At 43.5% G+C, this 14,544-nt stretch overlaps 1 protein-coding gene across 1 annotated transcript in view; it reads right to left on the bottom strand.

Moving 5' to 3' along the window:
- The window catches only part of VPS13B (vacuolar protein sorting 13 homolog B), a 1,674,799-nt gene that overhangs the window by 1,567,354 nt on the left and 92,901 nt on the right, over positions 1–14,544 (bottom strand). Inside the window, 1 exon segment of the mRNA XM_030217225.1 lies at positions 12,777–12,897. Coding sequence (XP_030073085.1) covers positions 12,777–12,897 — 121 coding nt within the window.

Raw genomic sequence — 14,544 nt, 5'->3', positions numbered from 1 at the left:
TTCTCCAGAATTTTCTTCCATAAAAACAGAAGTATTTGTTTAGCAGGTTTGTTTTTCCTCATCATTCTCCACATATGGTTCACAGCATCTTTCAGTTTCACAACCTTCCTCCTTTCACTAATATACAAATTTGTCTCCCCTCCTTACATTTCTAGCCATTTGTTCTTCCGCTTGGGCTTTTGCCAGACCTATATTTATTTTATTTATTTATTAGGATTTATTTACCACATTTTTGAAAGAATTCACTCAAGGCGGTGTACAGTAAGAATAGATCAAACATAAGCGACAATTACAGCAGTAAAAATATTCAAATAACAATACAAAGTATGGCATAGTATACTACTTAAAATGTCAACACAATACGTAATAGAACATTTTAATAGACAGCTTAGGGTATAAGCAAAGATGGAACATATAGATAGGTAAGAGAGTAAGAGAAGTTAGAAAATAAAGTGACTAATTTAAAGAAAGTTGCACATGAGGTCAGAGAGATGATTAAATGTTATCTCAGCTACGGTAAGAATGGATAAACATATCCTACTGAAGTATGTGCAGCCTATGTCGCTCTTTGTGTGCGTGTGCGAGACTAACAAGTTAGTTACTTCTTCCATTAAAGGCCTGGTTGAAGAGCCAAGCTTTCACCTGCTTCCTGAAGTAGAGATAGTCTTGTCTTAAGAGGAGCCTTTCAAGGAGTGCATTCCAGAATATGGAGGCTACTCCAGAGAAGGCTTGCTTGCGGGTATCACATCGTGTAATGTCTTTTGGAGAGGATGTGGTTAGGGATACCCTTGGGAGGACCTTAGTGTCCTTGGAGGTGTGTAGAGGATCATCCTGTTCTTCAAGTACTCGGAGTCACTTCCTTTAAGGGCCTTGAAGAACAGACACAGTTTTAAATGTAGCCCTTTATTGTACTGGTAGCAAATGAAGATTTTGCAAAAATGGTGTAATGTGGTCACGTTGCTTGCAACCTTCTATGCGTCTTGCTGCAGCATTCTGAATCAATTGGAGCTGGTGCAGATCCTTTGTAGTCTGACCATTGTAGACTGCATTACAGTAATCCAGTCTTGATGTTATCATGGCAAGCACAACTGGGATAAGATTTTCCTTCTTGATGTAAGGAGAGAGGCAGAGTAGTTGTCGCAAATAGTAGAAGCAGAACTTGGTTACTTGGATTTGGGGAATCAGAGTAAGTGTTGAATGTAACTGTATTCCAAGGTTCCTGACTTGTGATTTGAGACTGAGTTCATACTTCCCAAAAGAGATTTTGATGTCAGGTACGTGTGCACTTGTGTTAGTGACCCAGAAAAGCTCGGTTTTACTTGGGTTCAGGCAAAGATTGTGAATTGATGTTAGACAGATAATCAGTTTATTCAGGGCTGTAGGTAAGTCGGGTTCAATGGGTTTGAGTAGCTGCACATCATCCGCACAGATGTAGAACCAAGTGTCCATTGATCAAATCAGTTTGTCTAGTAGCTTGAGGTAACTATTGAACAGAATGGGTGACAGTATTGATCTCTGTGGTACCGCACAGGTCAGTGTCCATGGTGGCAATAACATGCTGCCAAACATTGTTTGCCTGTCTGATATATAGGATCTGAATCATGCAAGTACTGTTCCATTGATACCTGTTTCTGCCAGTCATGCTAGCATGATATCATGATCCACAATGTCAAAAGCTGCTGAGAAATCTAGCAATACTAACACCGAGGCAAATCCCCTGTCTCGGATTCTATGAAGATCATCTAGTAGGGAAACAAGGACTGTTTCTGTTCCATAACCGGATCTGAATCCAAATTGACATGAATCTAGCCAGTTTCTCTCTTCTAGCCAATCACTGAGTTAAACACAGACTGTTTGTTCTACAAGTTTCCCTAGAAATGGGATGTTGGATACTGGCCAGTAACTTTCAAGTTTGTCACTGTCAAGGTTGTTTAGCAAAGGGTGAACCACTGCCCATACTTGACTGCTGCACTATCTTTGATAAGCAGGGGTCGAGGGAGCAGGTAGTTGGTCGAATGTCTCTTAGGATTTTGTCAAGGCTTTCCTCTGTTATTGGGTTAAAAGTGTCCCATCTGTCTCTGTCATGAGGAGGCGAGTTTGTGCACTCCTGGTTAAGTGAGTTGAGGCTGGGTGGGATTGCCTGTGAATCCTGGCGGAGTCTTTTAATTTTGTTGGCAAAGTAAGCAGCAAAATCATAGCAGTCCAGTTTTGACTGGGCAGGCTGGTTCTGTTGTGGAGATTGCAGTAGGCTGTTTACTTTACTGAACAACTGCTTGGTTGAATTGGCAACCCATGCAATGCATTGAAACAAATATTGTTTTTTTGGTTGCTGTTAAAGCTTGGCGATACTTTGTCATGTGTTTCCTACAGTTTAGCCTGTCTTTATTCAGGCAAGATTCCGCCATTTCCTTTCCAGTTTCTGTCCTTCGTGTTTAAGGATTCGAAGTTCTGGAGAAAACCAAAGTGAGCTTTTGTGATTAGGCATATGACCTTTTTAAGTGGTGCTATTTTCTCTAATGTCTTGGCTAAGTATGTATTCCAAATGTCAACCTGTTCTGACACTGTAGTTGTCTTTTCATCCACATGTGGATAGTCCAAGGCCTCTATGAAATTCTCGACGGTCAGCTTTTTTTTTTTGTCTCTGATCACCTTACAAACTCTGGGAGGTGCCGTTTCAGGTGGTCACTTAGGAAAAATTTAATTAGAAAATAGTCTGACCGTGATAGGGGTGTTATTTCAGTACTGCTATCTCAAAATTTGGGGATGTCAACCGCTTTGTAGAATACCAAATCTAGTATGTGACCCTTGTCATGGGTTGGAGCATTGATCACCTGTGTGTATCCTAGTGCTGCCATCGTGTCCAGAAAGGCAGCTGTGGTGGTATCTGGGGATTCGATGTGTAGATTGAAATCTCCCATGATCACCATCCTAGGGTAATTCAGGATCACTTCAGTAATCAGGTCTAGGAGTTCTTGTACAGATAATGTATTGTTTTGAGGTGCTCGGTAACCATGAGTAGCCAGATTGATTCCTCCTCTTCAAGCTGGATTAAAAGAGATTCTGATTCATTTAGCTGGGAGATAGAGATTCTGCGGTTTGATTGTATCCCGAATCAAGACTGCTACCCCTCCACCCCGTCTTCCTGGTCTTGGTTGATGTTAGATAATGAAACCTGTTAGGCATAGTTCAGCCAGTGGTAAACCCCCACATTCATCTAGCTAGGATTCACTTATTCCTAGGATGTCAAGATGCTGTTCATGTATGACATCTTGGATCACTGAGGATTTCTTTGCAGCTGATCTGGCATTTGCCAGTTCTATAGTTCCCAAGGGTGGTCTGGGGTGCTGGGGTAGCTTTGCTGTGGCATTGAGGTGATCTTTTATGTACTGTGGAGGAGGTGATCCACCGAACAGGATGAACACCGACTCCCACGAGAAAACAGCAGTTAGAGGGAAGTGGACCAATGACTCCAGGGAAACGGCATACTGATGTACAAAATACCACTTTATTCACAGACTCGACACAGGCCTGCCTCAGGAGTCTTAAATGATTCTGGTACTAGGAATCGGTCTAGAGGTTGAATGGTCTCCATCTAGAGGTTGAATGGTCTAGAGGTTAAATAGTCTTGAGAAAGACCTTTGATGATTTTTAGCCAGATACTGAAACGTCTCTGTATAGTCTGGTTTCTAAAAGAGAAAGAAATAATACATCTGATTACATTCTAACTAATATTGGACAATAAGTAAGTTTTCAATTAAATGATATTGTCCCGTCCGTAGCCGTGACAACCCTCAGACTTACCCTGTTTCTGGGAGTCAGTGTCTGTGCTGGCTTCTGCTTGTCTCTGTGTCTGTGTCTGTCTTAGGTTCTCTCTGGCTCTGTGTGCTGATTGCCCTACTGAACCTCACCTGTGTGGGCTATGCCTCTTCCAAGATGGCTGCCGCCTCCTCCTCTTTGCCAGTATCCAAGATGGCTTCCGCTGTTCCTTCCTATGGGCTGACTGCTCTGTGTGTCAAGCCTCTGTTTGGTTGCAAGGTGATTGCTGCAGCTGTGGCTCTGGTGTTGAAGGGCTTTATTAATCACTTGGAGACTACAGTCCTGGCCTTTGCATCTCATCTAAAGGTCCTGGTGTATAGAGTGCTCTGTACACGGTTTCAGTGTTTGCTCTGTGTGAGTTTCTATGTTTGTTAGACTAGCTAGCTTAGGCACCGTCTGGCTTGTAGCCTGTGTATAGCTTTGCTAGTGTTCTATGTTTGTTTAGACTAGCTAGCTTAGGCACCGTCTGGCTTGTAGCCTGTGCATAGCTCTGCTAGTTCTCTGTGTTTGTTTCCAGTGCATGACTAGTTAGCTTAGGCACCGTCTGGCTTGTAGCCTGTGCATAGCTTTGCTAGTGCTCTGTGTTCGTTTAGACTAGCCAGCTTAGGCACCGTCTGGCTTGTAGCCTGTGCATAGCTCTGCTAGTTCTCTGTGTGTGTTTCCAGTGCATGACTAGTTAGCTTAGGCACCGTCTGGCTTGTAGCCTGTGCATAGCTCTGCTAGTTCTCTGTGTTTGTTTCCAGTGCATGACTAATTAGCTTAGGCACCGTCTGGCTTGTAGCCTGTACATAGCTCTGCTAGTTCTCTGCGTTTGTTCCTAGTGTTAGACTAGCCGCCCTTGCTAGCCACTATCCCGAGACTGTGTTTGTTCCTAGTGTTAGACTAGCCGCCCTTGCTAGCCACTATCCCAAGACTGTGATTGTTCCTAGTGTAGACTAGCCAGCTTAGGCACCGTCTGGCTTGTAGCCTGTGCTTAGCTCTGCTAGTTCTCTGTGTTTGTTCCTAGTGTTAGACTAGCCGCCCTTGCTAGCCACTATCCCAAGACTGTGATTGTTCCTAGTGTAGACTAGCCAGCTTAGGCACCGTCTGGCTTGTAGCCTGTGCATAGCTCTGCTAGTTCTCTGTTTGCTCCTAGTGTTAGACTAGCCGCCCTTGCTAGCCACTATCCCGAGTCTGTATTTGTTCCTAGTGTTAGACTAGCCGCCCTTGCTAGCCACTATCCCAAGACTGTGATTGTTCCTAGTGTAGACTAGCCAGCTTAGGCACCGTCTGGCTTATTAGCCTGTGCTTAGCTTTGCTAGTTCCCTGTGTTTGTTCCTAATACTTGACTAGCCAGCTTAGGCACCGTGTGGCTTGTAGCCTGTGTATAGCTTTGCTAGTGTTCTGTGTATGTTTGCAGTGCATGACTTGTTAGCTTGGGCACAGCTTTGTGGTTAGCTGGTGTATAGCTTCCTAAGTCTCCTGAGTTTGTTCTGTGTATGTTTCTTGTGTATGACTGGTTTGCCTGGGTATAGCGTTCCTATTAGCCTGGGTACAGTTTACTAGTCATTGTGTGAAACCTGCCGACTGCCAGAATCCGGACAGTCCCTGCCTGTCTGCCTTGCCTCCGCCTAGGTGCCAGGGGGCACTCCTGGATCTTCATTCCTGCTGTTCCTGCTTGCAAGTTCCAGTTCCGGGTTTTCCTGTAAGTCCTACCGGCTGCCAGAACCTGAGGGCTCAACCCTCGGGGAAAGGCGGTCAAGTGTAGGTGAAGCCTAGGTCCAGTGTGTTCCAGTCCAGCGGGTTTCACTCCTGTATGTTCCAGTCCAGTGGGGCCACTCCAGTGTGTCCAGGCTAGCGGGCCCCACTCCAGTGCGCACCCGTCCGGTGCGTTCCAGTTCCGAGTATTCCTGTGTAGAACTCCAGTCCGGGGTTCCGGTCCAGGGTTGTCTCATCTCCACCTGGAAGGTGATCTTGCCTGCCACTGCCGCTCCACGGTAGTGGCCTATGGACTCACAAACCCCGTGCTCCCGGGAAAGAAGCCTGAAAGGATGCCAAGGTCCCCGAGAGCGCGGCAAGCGCGAGAGACGCGACAGATATGACTATACACCGTATTGGCTTTGAAGAAGCCAACCAGATGATCAATGTGGAATAATGAATTAGACGAGTAATATCTGGGGATAATCAGGTTAATACCACTTTTTTCTCTGTTTACTGTTTAATTGATCTTGTCTTGTTTCATTCTCCCTATTTAGTGGTCTAAGGAAGAGAAAAGAATTACCTGACTGAAATAATGCCTATGTATTACTTTCTCTGTATTTCCGGCAAGTGGTTTTATCACTTGTAAAACTTTAAATGGTTATAAATAAAAATTTTAAAAAAAATTGGTCTAGCCAACATACATACAATCTACTTGGGGAAAAGATGCCCAGCACAGTCTCTAGGACTAATGATGGTTCAAATGTTCTGTTAAATTTCTATTTTAGTGTTATACCTTAAACTTTTCTATCAAACTAGCCTGCTTTTTCAGACTTAAAATTAAACACAAAAATTTACATTGTTTAGATGCAAGTTGAAACATTCACAGCCAAGAAAAAAAAACAGCTATTTTCTCATCAGAAAAAATCCCATAAAACATATTGTTCCTATAAAAAAAATATATAATAAATGTTATTGTCAATTGTTTCTGAGAATTTTCTACATAATTGCGTGAGTTTCTCTGGGAATAATATCAGTATTCAACAGTTAATGGAAAAATGTTTTATGTTCAATATAAACTATTCTTTTTCTCTGAAAACATTCTGAGTGTTAAAGCAACAAGGTCACTTACTCTAATTTGATTGCAGTTGAGACACACAGAGGTTTGTACCGCTCCAGATATATAATCAAGCCTAGCTGTTTTAATTACTAAACATCTTGTGAGAAAACAGGATCCAGTTTCCAGGTATCACTACTCATGCCCTTTTCAGATTTTTCCAATTTACAATCATCCTTAAGAACATAAGAAGTGTCATACTGGGTCAGACCAATGGTCCATCTTGCACAGTATCCTACTTCCAACAGTGGCCAAGAAACCCAATTCATCCATGCTACCAATCCCAGGGCAAGCAGTGGCTTCCCCCATGTCCATCTAAATAACAGACTATGGACTTTTCTCCAGGAGCATAACCAAATCTATTTTAAACCCAGATACACTAACCGCCATTACCACATCGTCCGGCAATGAGTCTGAGAGCTTAACTATTCTTTGAGTGAAAAATTATTTCCTCCTATTTGTTTTAAAGGTATTTCCATGCAATTTCATTGAGGGTACCTTGGTATTTGTATTTTTTTGAATGAGTGAAAAATCGATTCACCTCCACCCTCCATACCATTCAGGATTTGTAGACTTCAATCATATCCCCACTCATCCGTCTCTTTTCCAAGAGCCCTAACCTCTTTAGCCTTTCCTCATATGGGAACAGTTCCATTCCCTTTATCATTCTGGTAACTCTTCTTTGAACCTTTTTTAATTCCACTATATCTTTTTTGAGATATGGCGACCAGAACTGAATGCAATACTCAAGGTGAGGTCGCACCATGGAGTGATACAGAGGCACTATAATATTTCTGGTCTTCTTTTGCATCCCTCTCCTAATAATTCCTAGAATCCTGTTTGCTTTTTTGGCTGCCACCGCACATGGGCAGAAGATTTCAGCGTATTGTCTACAGTGACACCTAGGTCTTTTTCTTGAGTGCTGACTCCTAAAGTGAACCCTAGCGTCAGATAACTAAGATTCAGATTATTCTTCCCAATGTGCATCACTTTGCATTTGTCTACATTAAGTTTCATCTGCCATTTAGTAACATAGTAGATGACAGCAGAGAAAGACCAGTACGGTCCAGTCTGCCCAACAAGATAAACTCATATGTGCTACTTTATGTGTATACCTGACCATGATTTGTATCTGCCATTTTCAGGGCACAGACCGTATAAGTCTGCCCAGAACTAGCCCCGCCTCCCAACCAATGGCTCCGCCTCCCACCACAGGTGCTGCCACCCAATCTCCGCTAAGCTTCTGAGGATCCATTCCTTCTGAACAGGATTCCTTTAAGTTTATCCCACGCATTTTTTAATTCCTATACCGTTTTCATCTCCACCACCTCCCGCGGGAGGGCATTCCAAGTATCCACCACTCTCTCCGTGAAAAAATACTTCCTGACATTTTTCTTGACTTTACGCCCCTTCAATCTCATTTCATGTCCTCTAGTTCTACCGCCTTCCTATCTCTGGAAAAGGTTCGTTTGTGGATTAATGCCTTTCAAATATTTAAACGTTTGTATCATATCACCCCTGTTTCTCCTTTCCTCCAGGGTATACATGTTCAGGTCATCAAGTCTCTCCTCATACATCTTGTGACGCAAATCCCATACCATTTTTGTAGCTTTTCTTTGCACCGCTTCAATTCTTTTTACATCCTTAGCAAGATACGGCCTCCAAAACTGAACACAATACTCCAGGTAGGGCCTCACCGACGACTTGTACAGGGTCATCAACACCTCCTTTCTTCTGCTGGTCACACCTCTCTCTATACAGCCTAGCAGTCTTCTGGCTACGGCCACACCCTTGTCACACTGTTTCGTTGCCTTCAGATCCTCAGATACTATCACCCCAAGATCCCTCTTCCTGTCTGTACATATTTATTTATTTATTTATTACATTTGCATCCCACATTTTCCCACCTATTTGCAGGTTCAATATTAGACTCTCACCGCCTAACACATACGTCTCCCGTGGATTTCTACTCCCTTAAGTGCATCACTTTGCATTGAATTTTAATTGCCAAACCTTAGACCATTCTTCTAGCTTCTGCAGATCCTTTTTCATGTTTTCCACTCCCTCTGGGGTGTCCACTCTGTTACAAATCTTAGTATCATCCGCAAAAAGACAAACTTTACCTTCTAACCCTTCAGCAATGTCACTCACAAATATATTGAACAGAATCGGCCCCAGCACCGATCCCTGAGGCACTCCACTACTCACCTTTCCCTCATCCAAGCGAATTCCATTAACAACCACCTTCTGGCGTCTGTTTGTCAACCAGATCCTAATCCAGTTCACTACGTCGGGTCCTATCTTCAGCCTGTCAAGTTTATTCAAGAGCCTCCTGTGGGGGAACCATGTCAAAAGCTTTGCTGAAATCTAAGTAGATTACATGTATAGCACGTCCATGATTGAATTCTCCAGTCACCCAGTCAAAGAATTCAATGAGATTCGTTTGGCACGATTTACCTTTGGTAAAACCATGTTGTCTCAGATCTTGCAACTTATTGGCTTCCAGGAAATTCACTATCCTTTCCTTCAGCATCGTTTCCATTACTTTCCAATAACCGAAGTGAGGCTTACCGGCCTGTAGTTTCCAGCTTCTTCCCTATCACTACTTTTGTGAAGAGGGACCACATCCACTCTTTTCCAATCCCATGGAACCTCTCCCGTCTCCAAGGATTTATTAAACAAATTTTTAAGAGGACCCGCCAGAACCTCTCTGAGCTCCCTCAATATCCTGGGGTGGATCCCGTCCAGTCCCATGGCTTTGTCCACCTTTAGATTTCCAATTTGTTCATACACACTGTCTTTAGATGCCCAGTCTTCCAGTTTCCTAAGGTCTTCCTGCAGTTTTTCACCATCTGCATGCGTTTTGACAACTTTGAATAGTTTCATGTCATCTGCAAATTTAATCCCTCACTCATTGTTCCAGTTTCCAGATCATTTATAAATATGTTAAACAGCACCGGTCCCAGTACAGATCCCTGCGGCACTCCACTATTCACCCTCCTCCATTGAGAAAAATGGTCATTTAACCCTATCCTATGTTTTCTATCCAATAACCAATAATAACCAAAGAAGAACATTGCCTCCTATCCCATGACTCTTTAATTTTCTCAGGAATCTCTCATGAGGTACTTTGTCAAAAGCTTTCTGAAAATCTAGGTACACTATCCACCTTATAATTGAAAGAGAAAAACGCCTAGATTTCGACCCAAATCGGGAGATAGACGTTTACCTCACAAAAACGAATAAATCGGTATAATGGAAAGCCGATTTTGGACGTTTTCAACTGCACTCCATCGCGGAAGCGTACAAAGTTGACGGGGGCGTGTCGAAGGCGTGGTGAAGGTGGAACTGGGGCGTGGTTATCGGCCGAGGAGAGATAGGCACCTTTCGCCGATAATGGAAAAAAAGTATGCGTTTGTAGCTAGAATTTAGGGCACTTTTCCTGGACCCTGTTTTTTCACGAATAAGGCCCCAAAAAGTGCCCTAAATGACCAGATTACCACCAGAGGGAATCGGGGATGACCTCCCCTGACTCCCCCAGTGGTCACTAACCCCCTCCCACCACAAAAAATGATGTTTCACAACTTTTTATTTTCATCCTCAAATTTCATACCCACCTCCCTGCCAGCAGTATGCAGGTCCCTGGAGCAGTTGTTAGGGGGTGCAGTGGACTTCAGGCAGGTGGACCCAGGCCCATCCCCCCCTACCTGTTACAATTGTGCTGCTTAATGCTTAGTCGTCCAACCCCCCCAAACCCACTGTACCCACATGTAGGTGCCCCCCTTCACCCCTTAGAGCTATAGTAATAGTGTAGACTTGTGGGTGGTGGGTTTTGAGGGGGATTTGGGGGGCTCAACACACAAGGGAAGGGTGCTATGCACCTGGGAGCTCTTTTACCTTTTTTTTTGTTTTTGTAAAAGTGCCCCCTAGGGTGCCCGGTTGGTGTCCTGGCATGTGAGGGGGACCAGTGCACTACGAATCCTGGCCCCTCCCACGAACAAATGCCTTGGATTTATTCGTTTTTGAGCTGGGCGCTTTCATTTTCCATTATCACTGAAAAACAAAAATGCCCAGCTCACAAATTGTCGAATAAAACATGGACGTCTATTTTTTTCAAAAATACGGTTTGGTCCGCCCCTTCACGGACCCGTTCTCGGAGATAAACACCCATGGAGATAGACGTTTTCGTTCAATTATGCCCCTCTATGTCATCTGGCTCAGCTTTATCCACGTGTTTATTCACACCTTCAAAATATACCATCTGGTCCAGGTGATTTATCACATTTAACATCAATTTGGCTCAGAACATCTTTAAAGTTCACAGAGATTTCTTTCCGTTTCTCCACATCATCACCCCTAAAAACCATTTCCAGTATACATAGATCTCTTACAACTTCTTCCGTAAAGACCGAAGAAAAGAATTCATTTAATCTATCTGATATGGCCTTGTCCTCCCTAAGTGCTTCTTCCTGATCTAACAGTCCCACAGATTCCATCGCAGTCTTCCCGCTTCTAATATATCTGAAAAAAGTGTTACTATGAGTTTTGGCCTCTGCGGCAAGTTTTTCTTCATATTCTCTTTTAGCCTTCTTTAGCAATGCTTTGCATCTTGCTTGACAGTGCTTATGTTGGTTCTTATTTTCTTCATTCAGATCCTTTTTCAATGTTTTGAAGGATGTTCTTTTGGCTCTAATAGCCTATTTCACCTCACCTTTTAACCATACCGGCTGTCATTTGCTCTTTTTCCACCTTTGTTAATATATGGAATACATCTAGTCTGGGCTTCCACGATGGTATTTTTAAACAACATTCAAGACTGAATTAGTCCTAAGCTTTGGGGCCGATTCTTTCAGCTTCTTTTTAACCATTTTCCTTATTTTGTCATAGTCGCCCTTTCGAAAATTAAGAGCTGCTACAGTACATTTCCTTAGTGACTTCACTCCAGATATCAGCTCAAATTTAATCATTATGATCACTGTTTCCCAGCAGATCCAACACTGTTACCTCTTGTACTATGCCTTGCATTCCACTAAGGATCAGACCCAAAATACTACTACTACTACTACTATTTAGCATTTCTATAGCGCTACAAGGCATACGCAGCGCTGCACAAACATAGAAGAAAGACAGTCCCTGCTCAAAGAGCTTACAATCTAATAGACAAAAAATAAATAAATAAAGTAAAATAGCTCCCCCCTCATTGGTTCCTGGATCAGTTGCTCCAAGATGCAGTCATTTATTACATCTAGAAATTTACATCCCTAGCACTCCCTCAAGCAGCTACAATAAGATAGCTAGTGAGATTTCTAATAGCTGAAACTGTTGCCTCTAAAAGGTTTAAATAACTACAGCTCTGCCTGGATGCCTGCCGCACTCTACAGCCCTACCCAGTCGTACCTTTAAAGGTGTGCCACTGGTGATCTAGTGGCATCTGCGGAGGGGAACGTGTTCTTTCCTGCCCGTTGTGCTGCTGCTATTCACCCTGACTGGCACCACTGTACTTTACAAATGGCGGCCGAGAATCCCTGCAGAAGTCTCGCGAGACTGTCAAGACCCGCAAGGGTACTGTGGGAAGTCTCAGCCGCCATTTTGAAAACACAGCAGCACCGACAGGCGGGGGAATAGTGGCAGTGAAGGGCAGGAAAGAACATGCTCCCCCCCCCCCCAGCAGAGACCACTAGACCACCAGGGCCCTTCAGGTAGGACCGTGGCAGTGGGGGTGTCGGTTGCAGCAGTAGGGAGGGCAGCAGTGCAGCGGTAGGGGATGTATCGGTAAGGGGGCCCAGACCACTCTCAGTCCGCCTCTGCTTGAAGATCATAAACAAGTCAGGGTTTCAGGACTAACAGAACTGGAAAACAATGGAGGTGGTATACATGCAAATTTACTTTCCACTTATTCATTAGGGTTATCCTGCACACTTGATCTGTTTACAGCCCTAGAGAAGCCAGTTTATATTTATATTGCCAACTGGTGTTTCTCCATAAACTGCAAGATGTCAATCATACAATGTGGGTCACATCACTGACATGTGGTAGAACATTCCTTCTTGTCCACAGAGAAAGGGTGATCTAATGTTATCAGCTTAATCTTCTATTCATGAACTGAAAGCTTGCTTTAAGAGAAGTGACAGCATTTATCATTATCATAATGGAATACAGAAGTCACCTGGTGGGAAGTCAGTGTCCGTAGGGGCTGCTTGCTGAACTCGGCGTGACTTCACTGATGACTTTGCACTCTCTGTGGTGCTACGGTTTGTGGAACTAGAGCCACAGGTTTCCTGGTCGTCCTGTAAAATAATCAGTAAACAATCAGCTGTATTAGTCATGTAGAAAGCAAAAAGGAACAGCCATATTTATCACTGGATACACACTGTTTGCATACCACTCATGTATTTTGTTGTGCAATCTCGTCATACACATGTTTTTAAATTCAGATTTGTATTTCACATATTTGGATTAATTTTCATTCACTTAATCAGTGCAGGTATCATTTTATTGCTTTTCTATTAAATGCATCCAGTTTCTATCTGCCAAGTCTACCTTGGAGAGATCAAAAGGTACCTAGGCCAAATCAAATTTACAGCTCCCCCAATACCCCTGCTTTTAGTTCTTGCTAAGCCTATCTTTTATTAATAAGAAAAAATTCTGAAACCTACAGGACTTAAAATAAAGATGAAATATTAGGATTTATCTCTACATTTTTACTGAAAGAATGCATATTACATTTCATTTAAGGAAGAAAGTGTTTATGTAATGACAACAGTTTTGTAGTGCTAAGTCCTCAGAACACACACACAGGTTTTTTTTCAATGTATTTGTTTGTCAAGCATATGTTTCTTCCGAAAGAAATAAGTTAAGTTCCACTAGCAGATCAATAGAGAGAGCATCCCATAGTTCAGGTACAAAACAACTAAAATCTGCCTTCCTCGTGGAACTGTTTGGGGTTCAGTACAGAAGGAATTGATAAAAGAGTATAAGCAGGGCCATGCCAACACGGTAAGCGAGGTAAGCATGGCAGGAGGGCGCCATCCTCTGGGGGGCGCCCTGCCGCACCATGCTTACCTCGCCCTCTTCTCCCCAGATCCTTTTCCTTTTTTTTTTGTTTAAATTTACCTCTGTCCGGCGGCAGCGTAGCGTTAGTGAGAAGAAGGCGGCGCTCCCACGCCCCGACGTGTCAGTCTTCCCTTCGCTCAGTTCCGCCTTCTTCTGACATCAGAAATGACATCAGAAGAAGGTGGGAACTGAGCGAAGGGAAGACTGACACGTCGGGGTGGAGGAGCGCCGCCTCCTCACTAACGCTACGCTGCCGCCGGACAGAGGTAAATTTAAACAAAAAGAAAAGGATCTGGGGAGAAGAGGGCGGGTAGTGTAGCGATCGTTTTCGGGGGGCGGGCGCGGGGCCAACTGCAGGGGGGCACCGGAGACCCTAGGCATGGCCCTGAGTATAAGAAATGCCACACAGGGTCAGATCAGAGATCCATCAAGTCCAGTATCCTGTTTCCAACAGTGGCCAACCCAGATCACAAATAGCTGGAAGGATCCCAAAAAATAGTTGTTCCATAATGCTTATCACCTCCCCCCAAGTAATAGGCAAAAGCCCTACCAAAGTCTACAATATTATTAACAGTTTTTGGATGCTTCCTCCTGTAACTTTAACCACTGGCACGAACTTCAAGAACTTAATTGTGTGTTGAGTGAAAAATATTTTTCCAGTTTGTTTTTTTGTTCAATATTTTTATTGACTTTAAATTACAATACAATAACAGCAACAATTCAAAATTTGAAAACTCCCTCCCCCACTTCCCAGGACATATAGTAAAGCAATGCTGTGATTACATACAAACTACACATTGCTAACTTGACAATAAGTATCAAGTGGTGCCCACATTCTATTAAAGGACTAGCCGTTGAGTCCGTAAAAACGGGCTGGTATT

The sequence above is a fragment of the Microcaecilia unicolor genome, chromosome 1, assembly GCF_901765095.1.
Source record: "Microcaecilia unicolor chromosome 1, aMicUni1.1, whole genome shotgun sequence".
Lineage (NCBI taxonomy): Eukaryota > Metazoa > Chordata > Amphibia > Gymnophiona > Siphonopidae > Microcaecilia > Microcaecilia unicolor.
The sequence above is the reverse complement of the archived record's forward strand: the minus strand, read 5'-3'. Positions and strand labels throughout refer to the sequence as shown.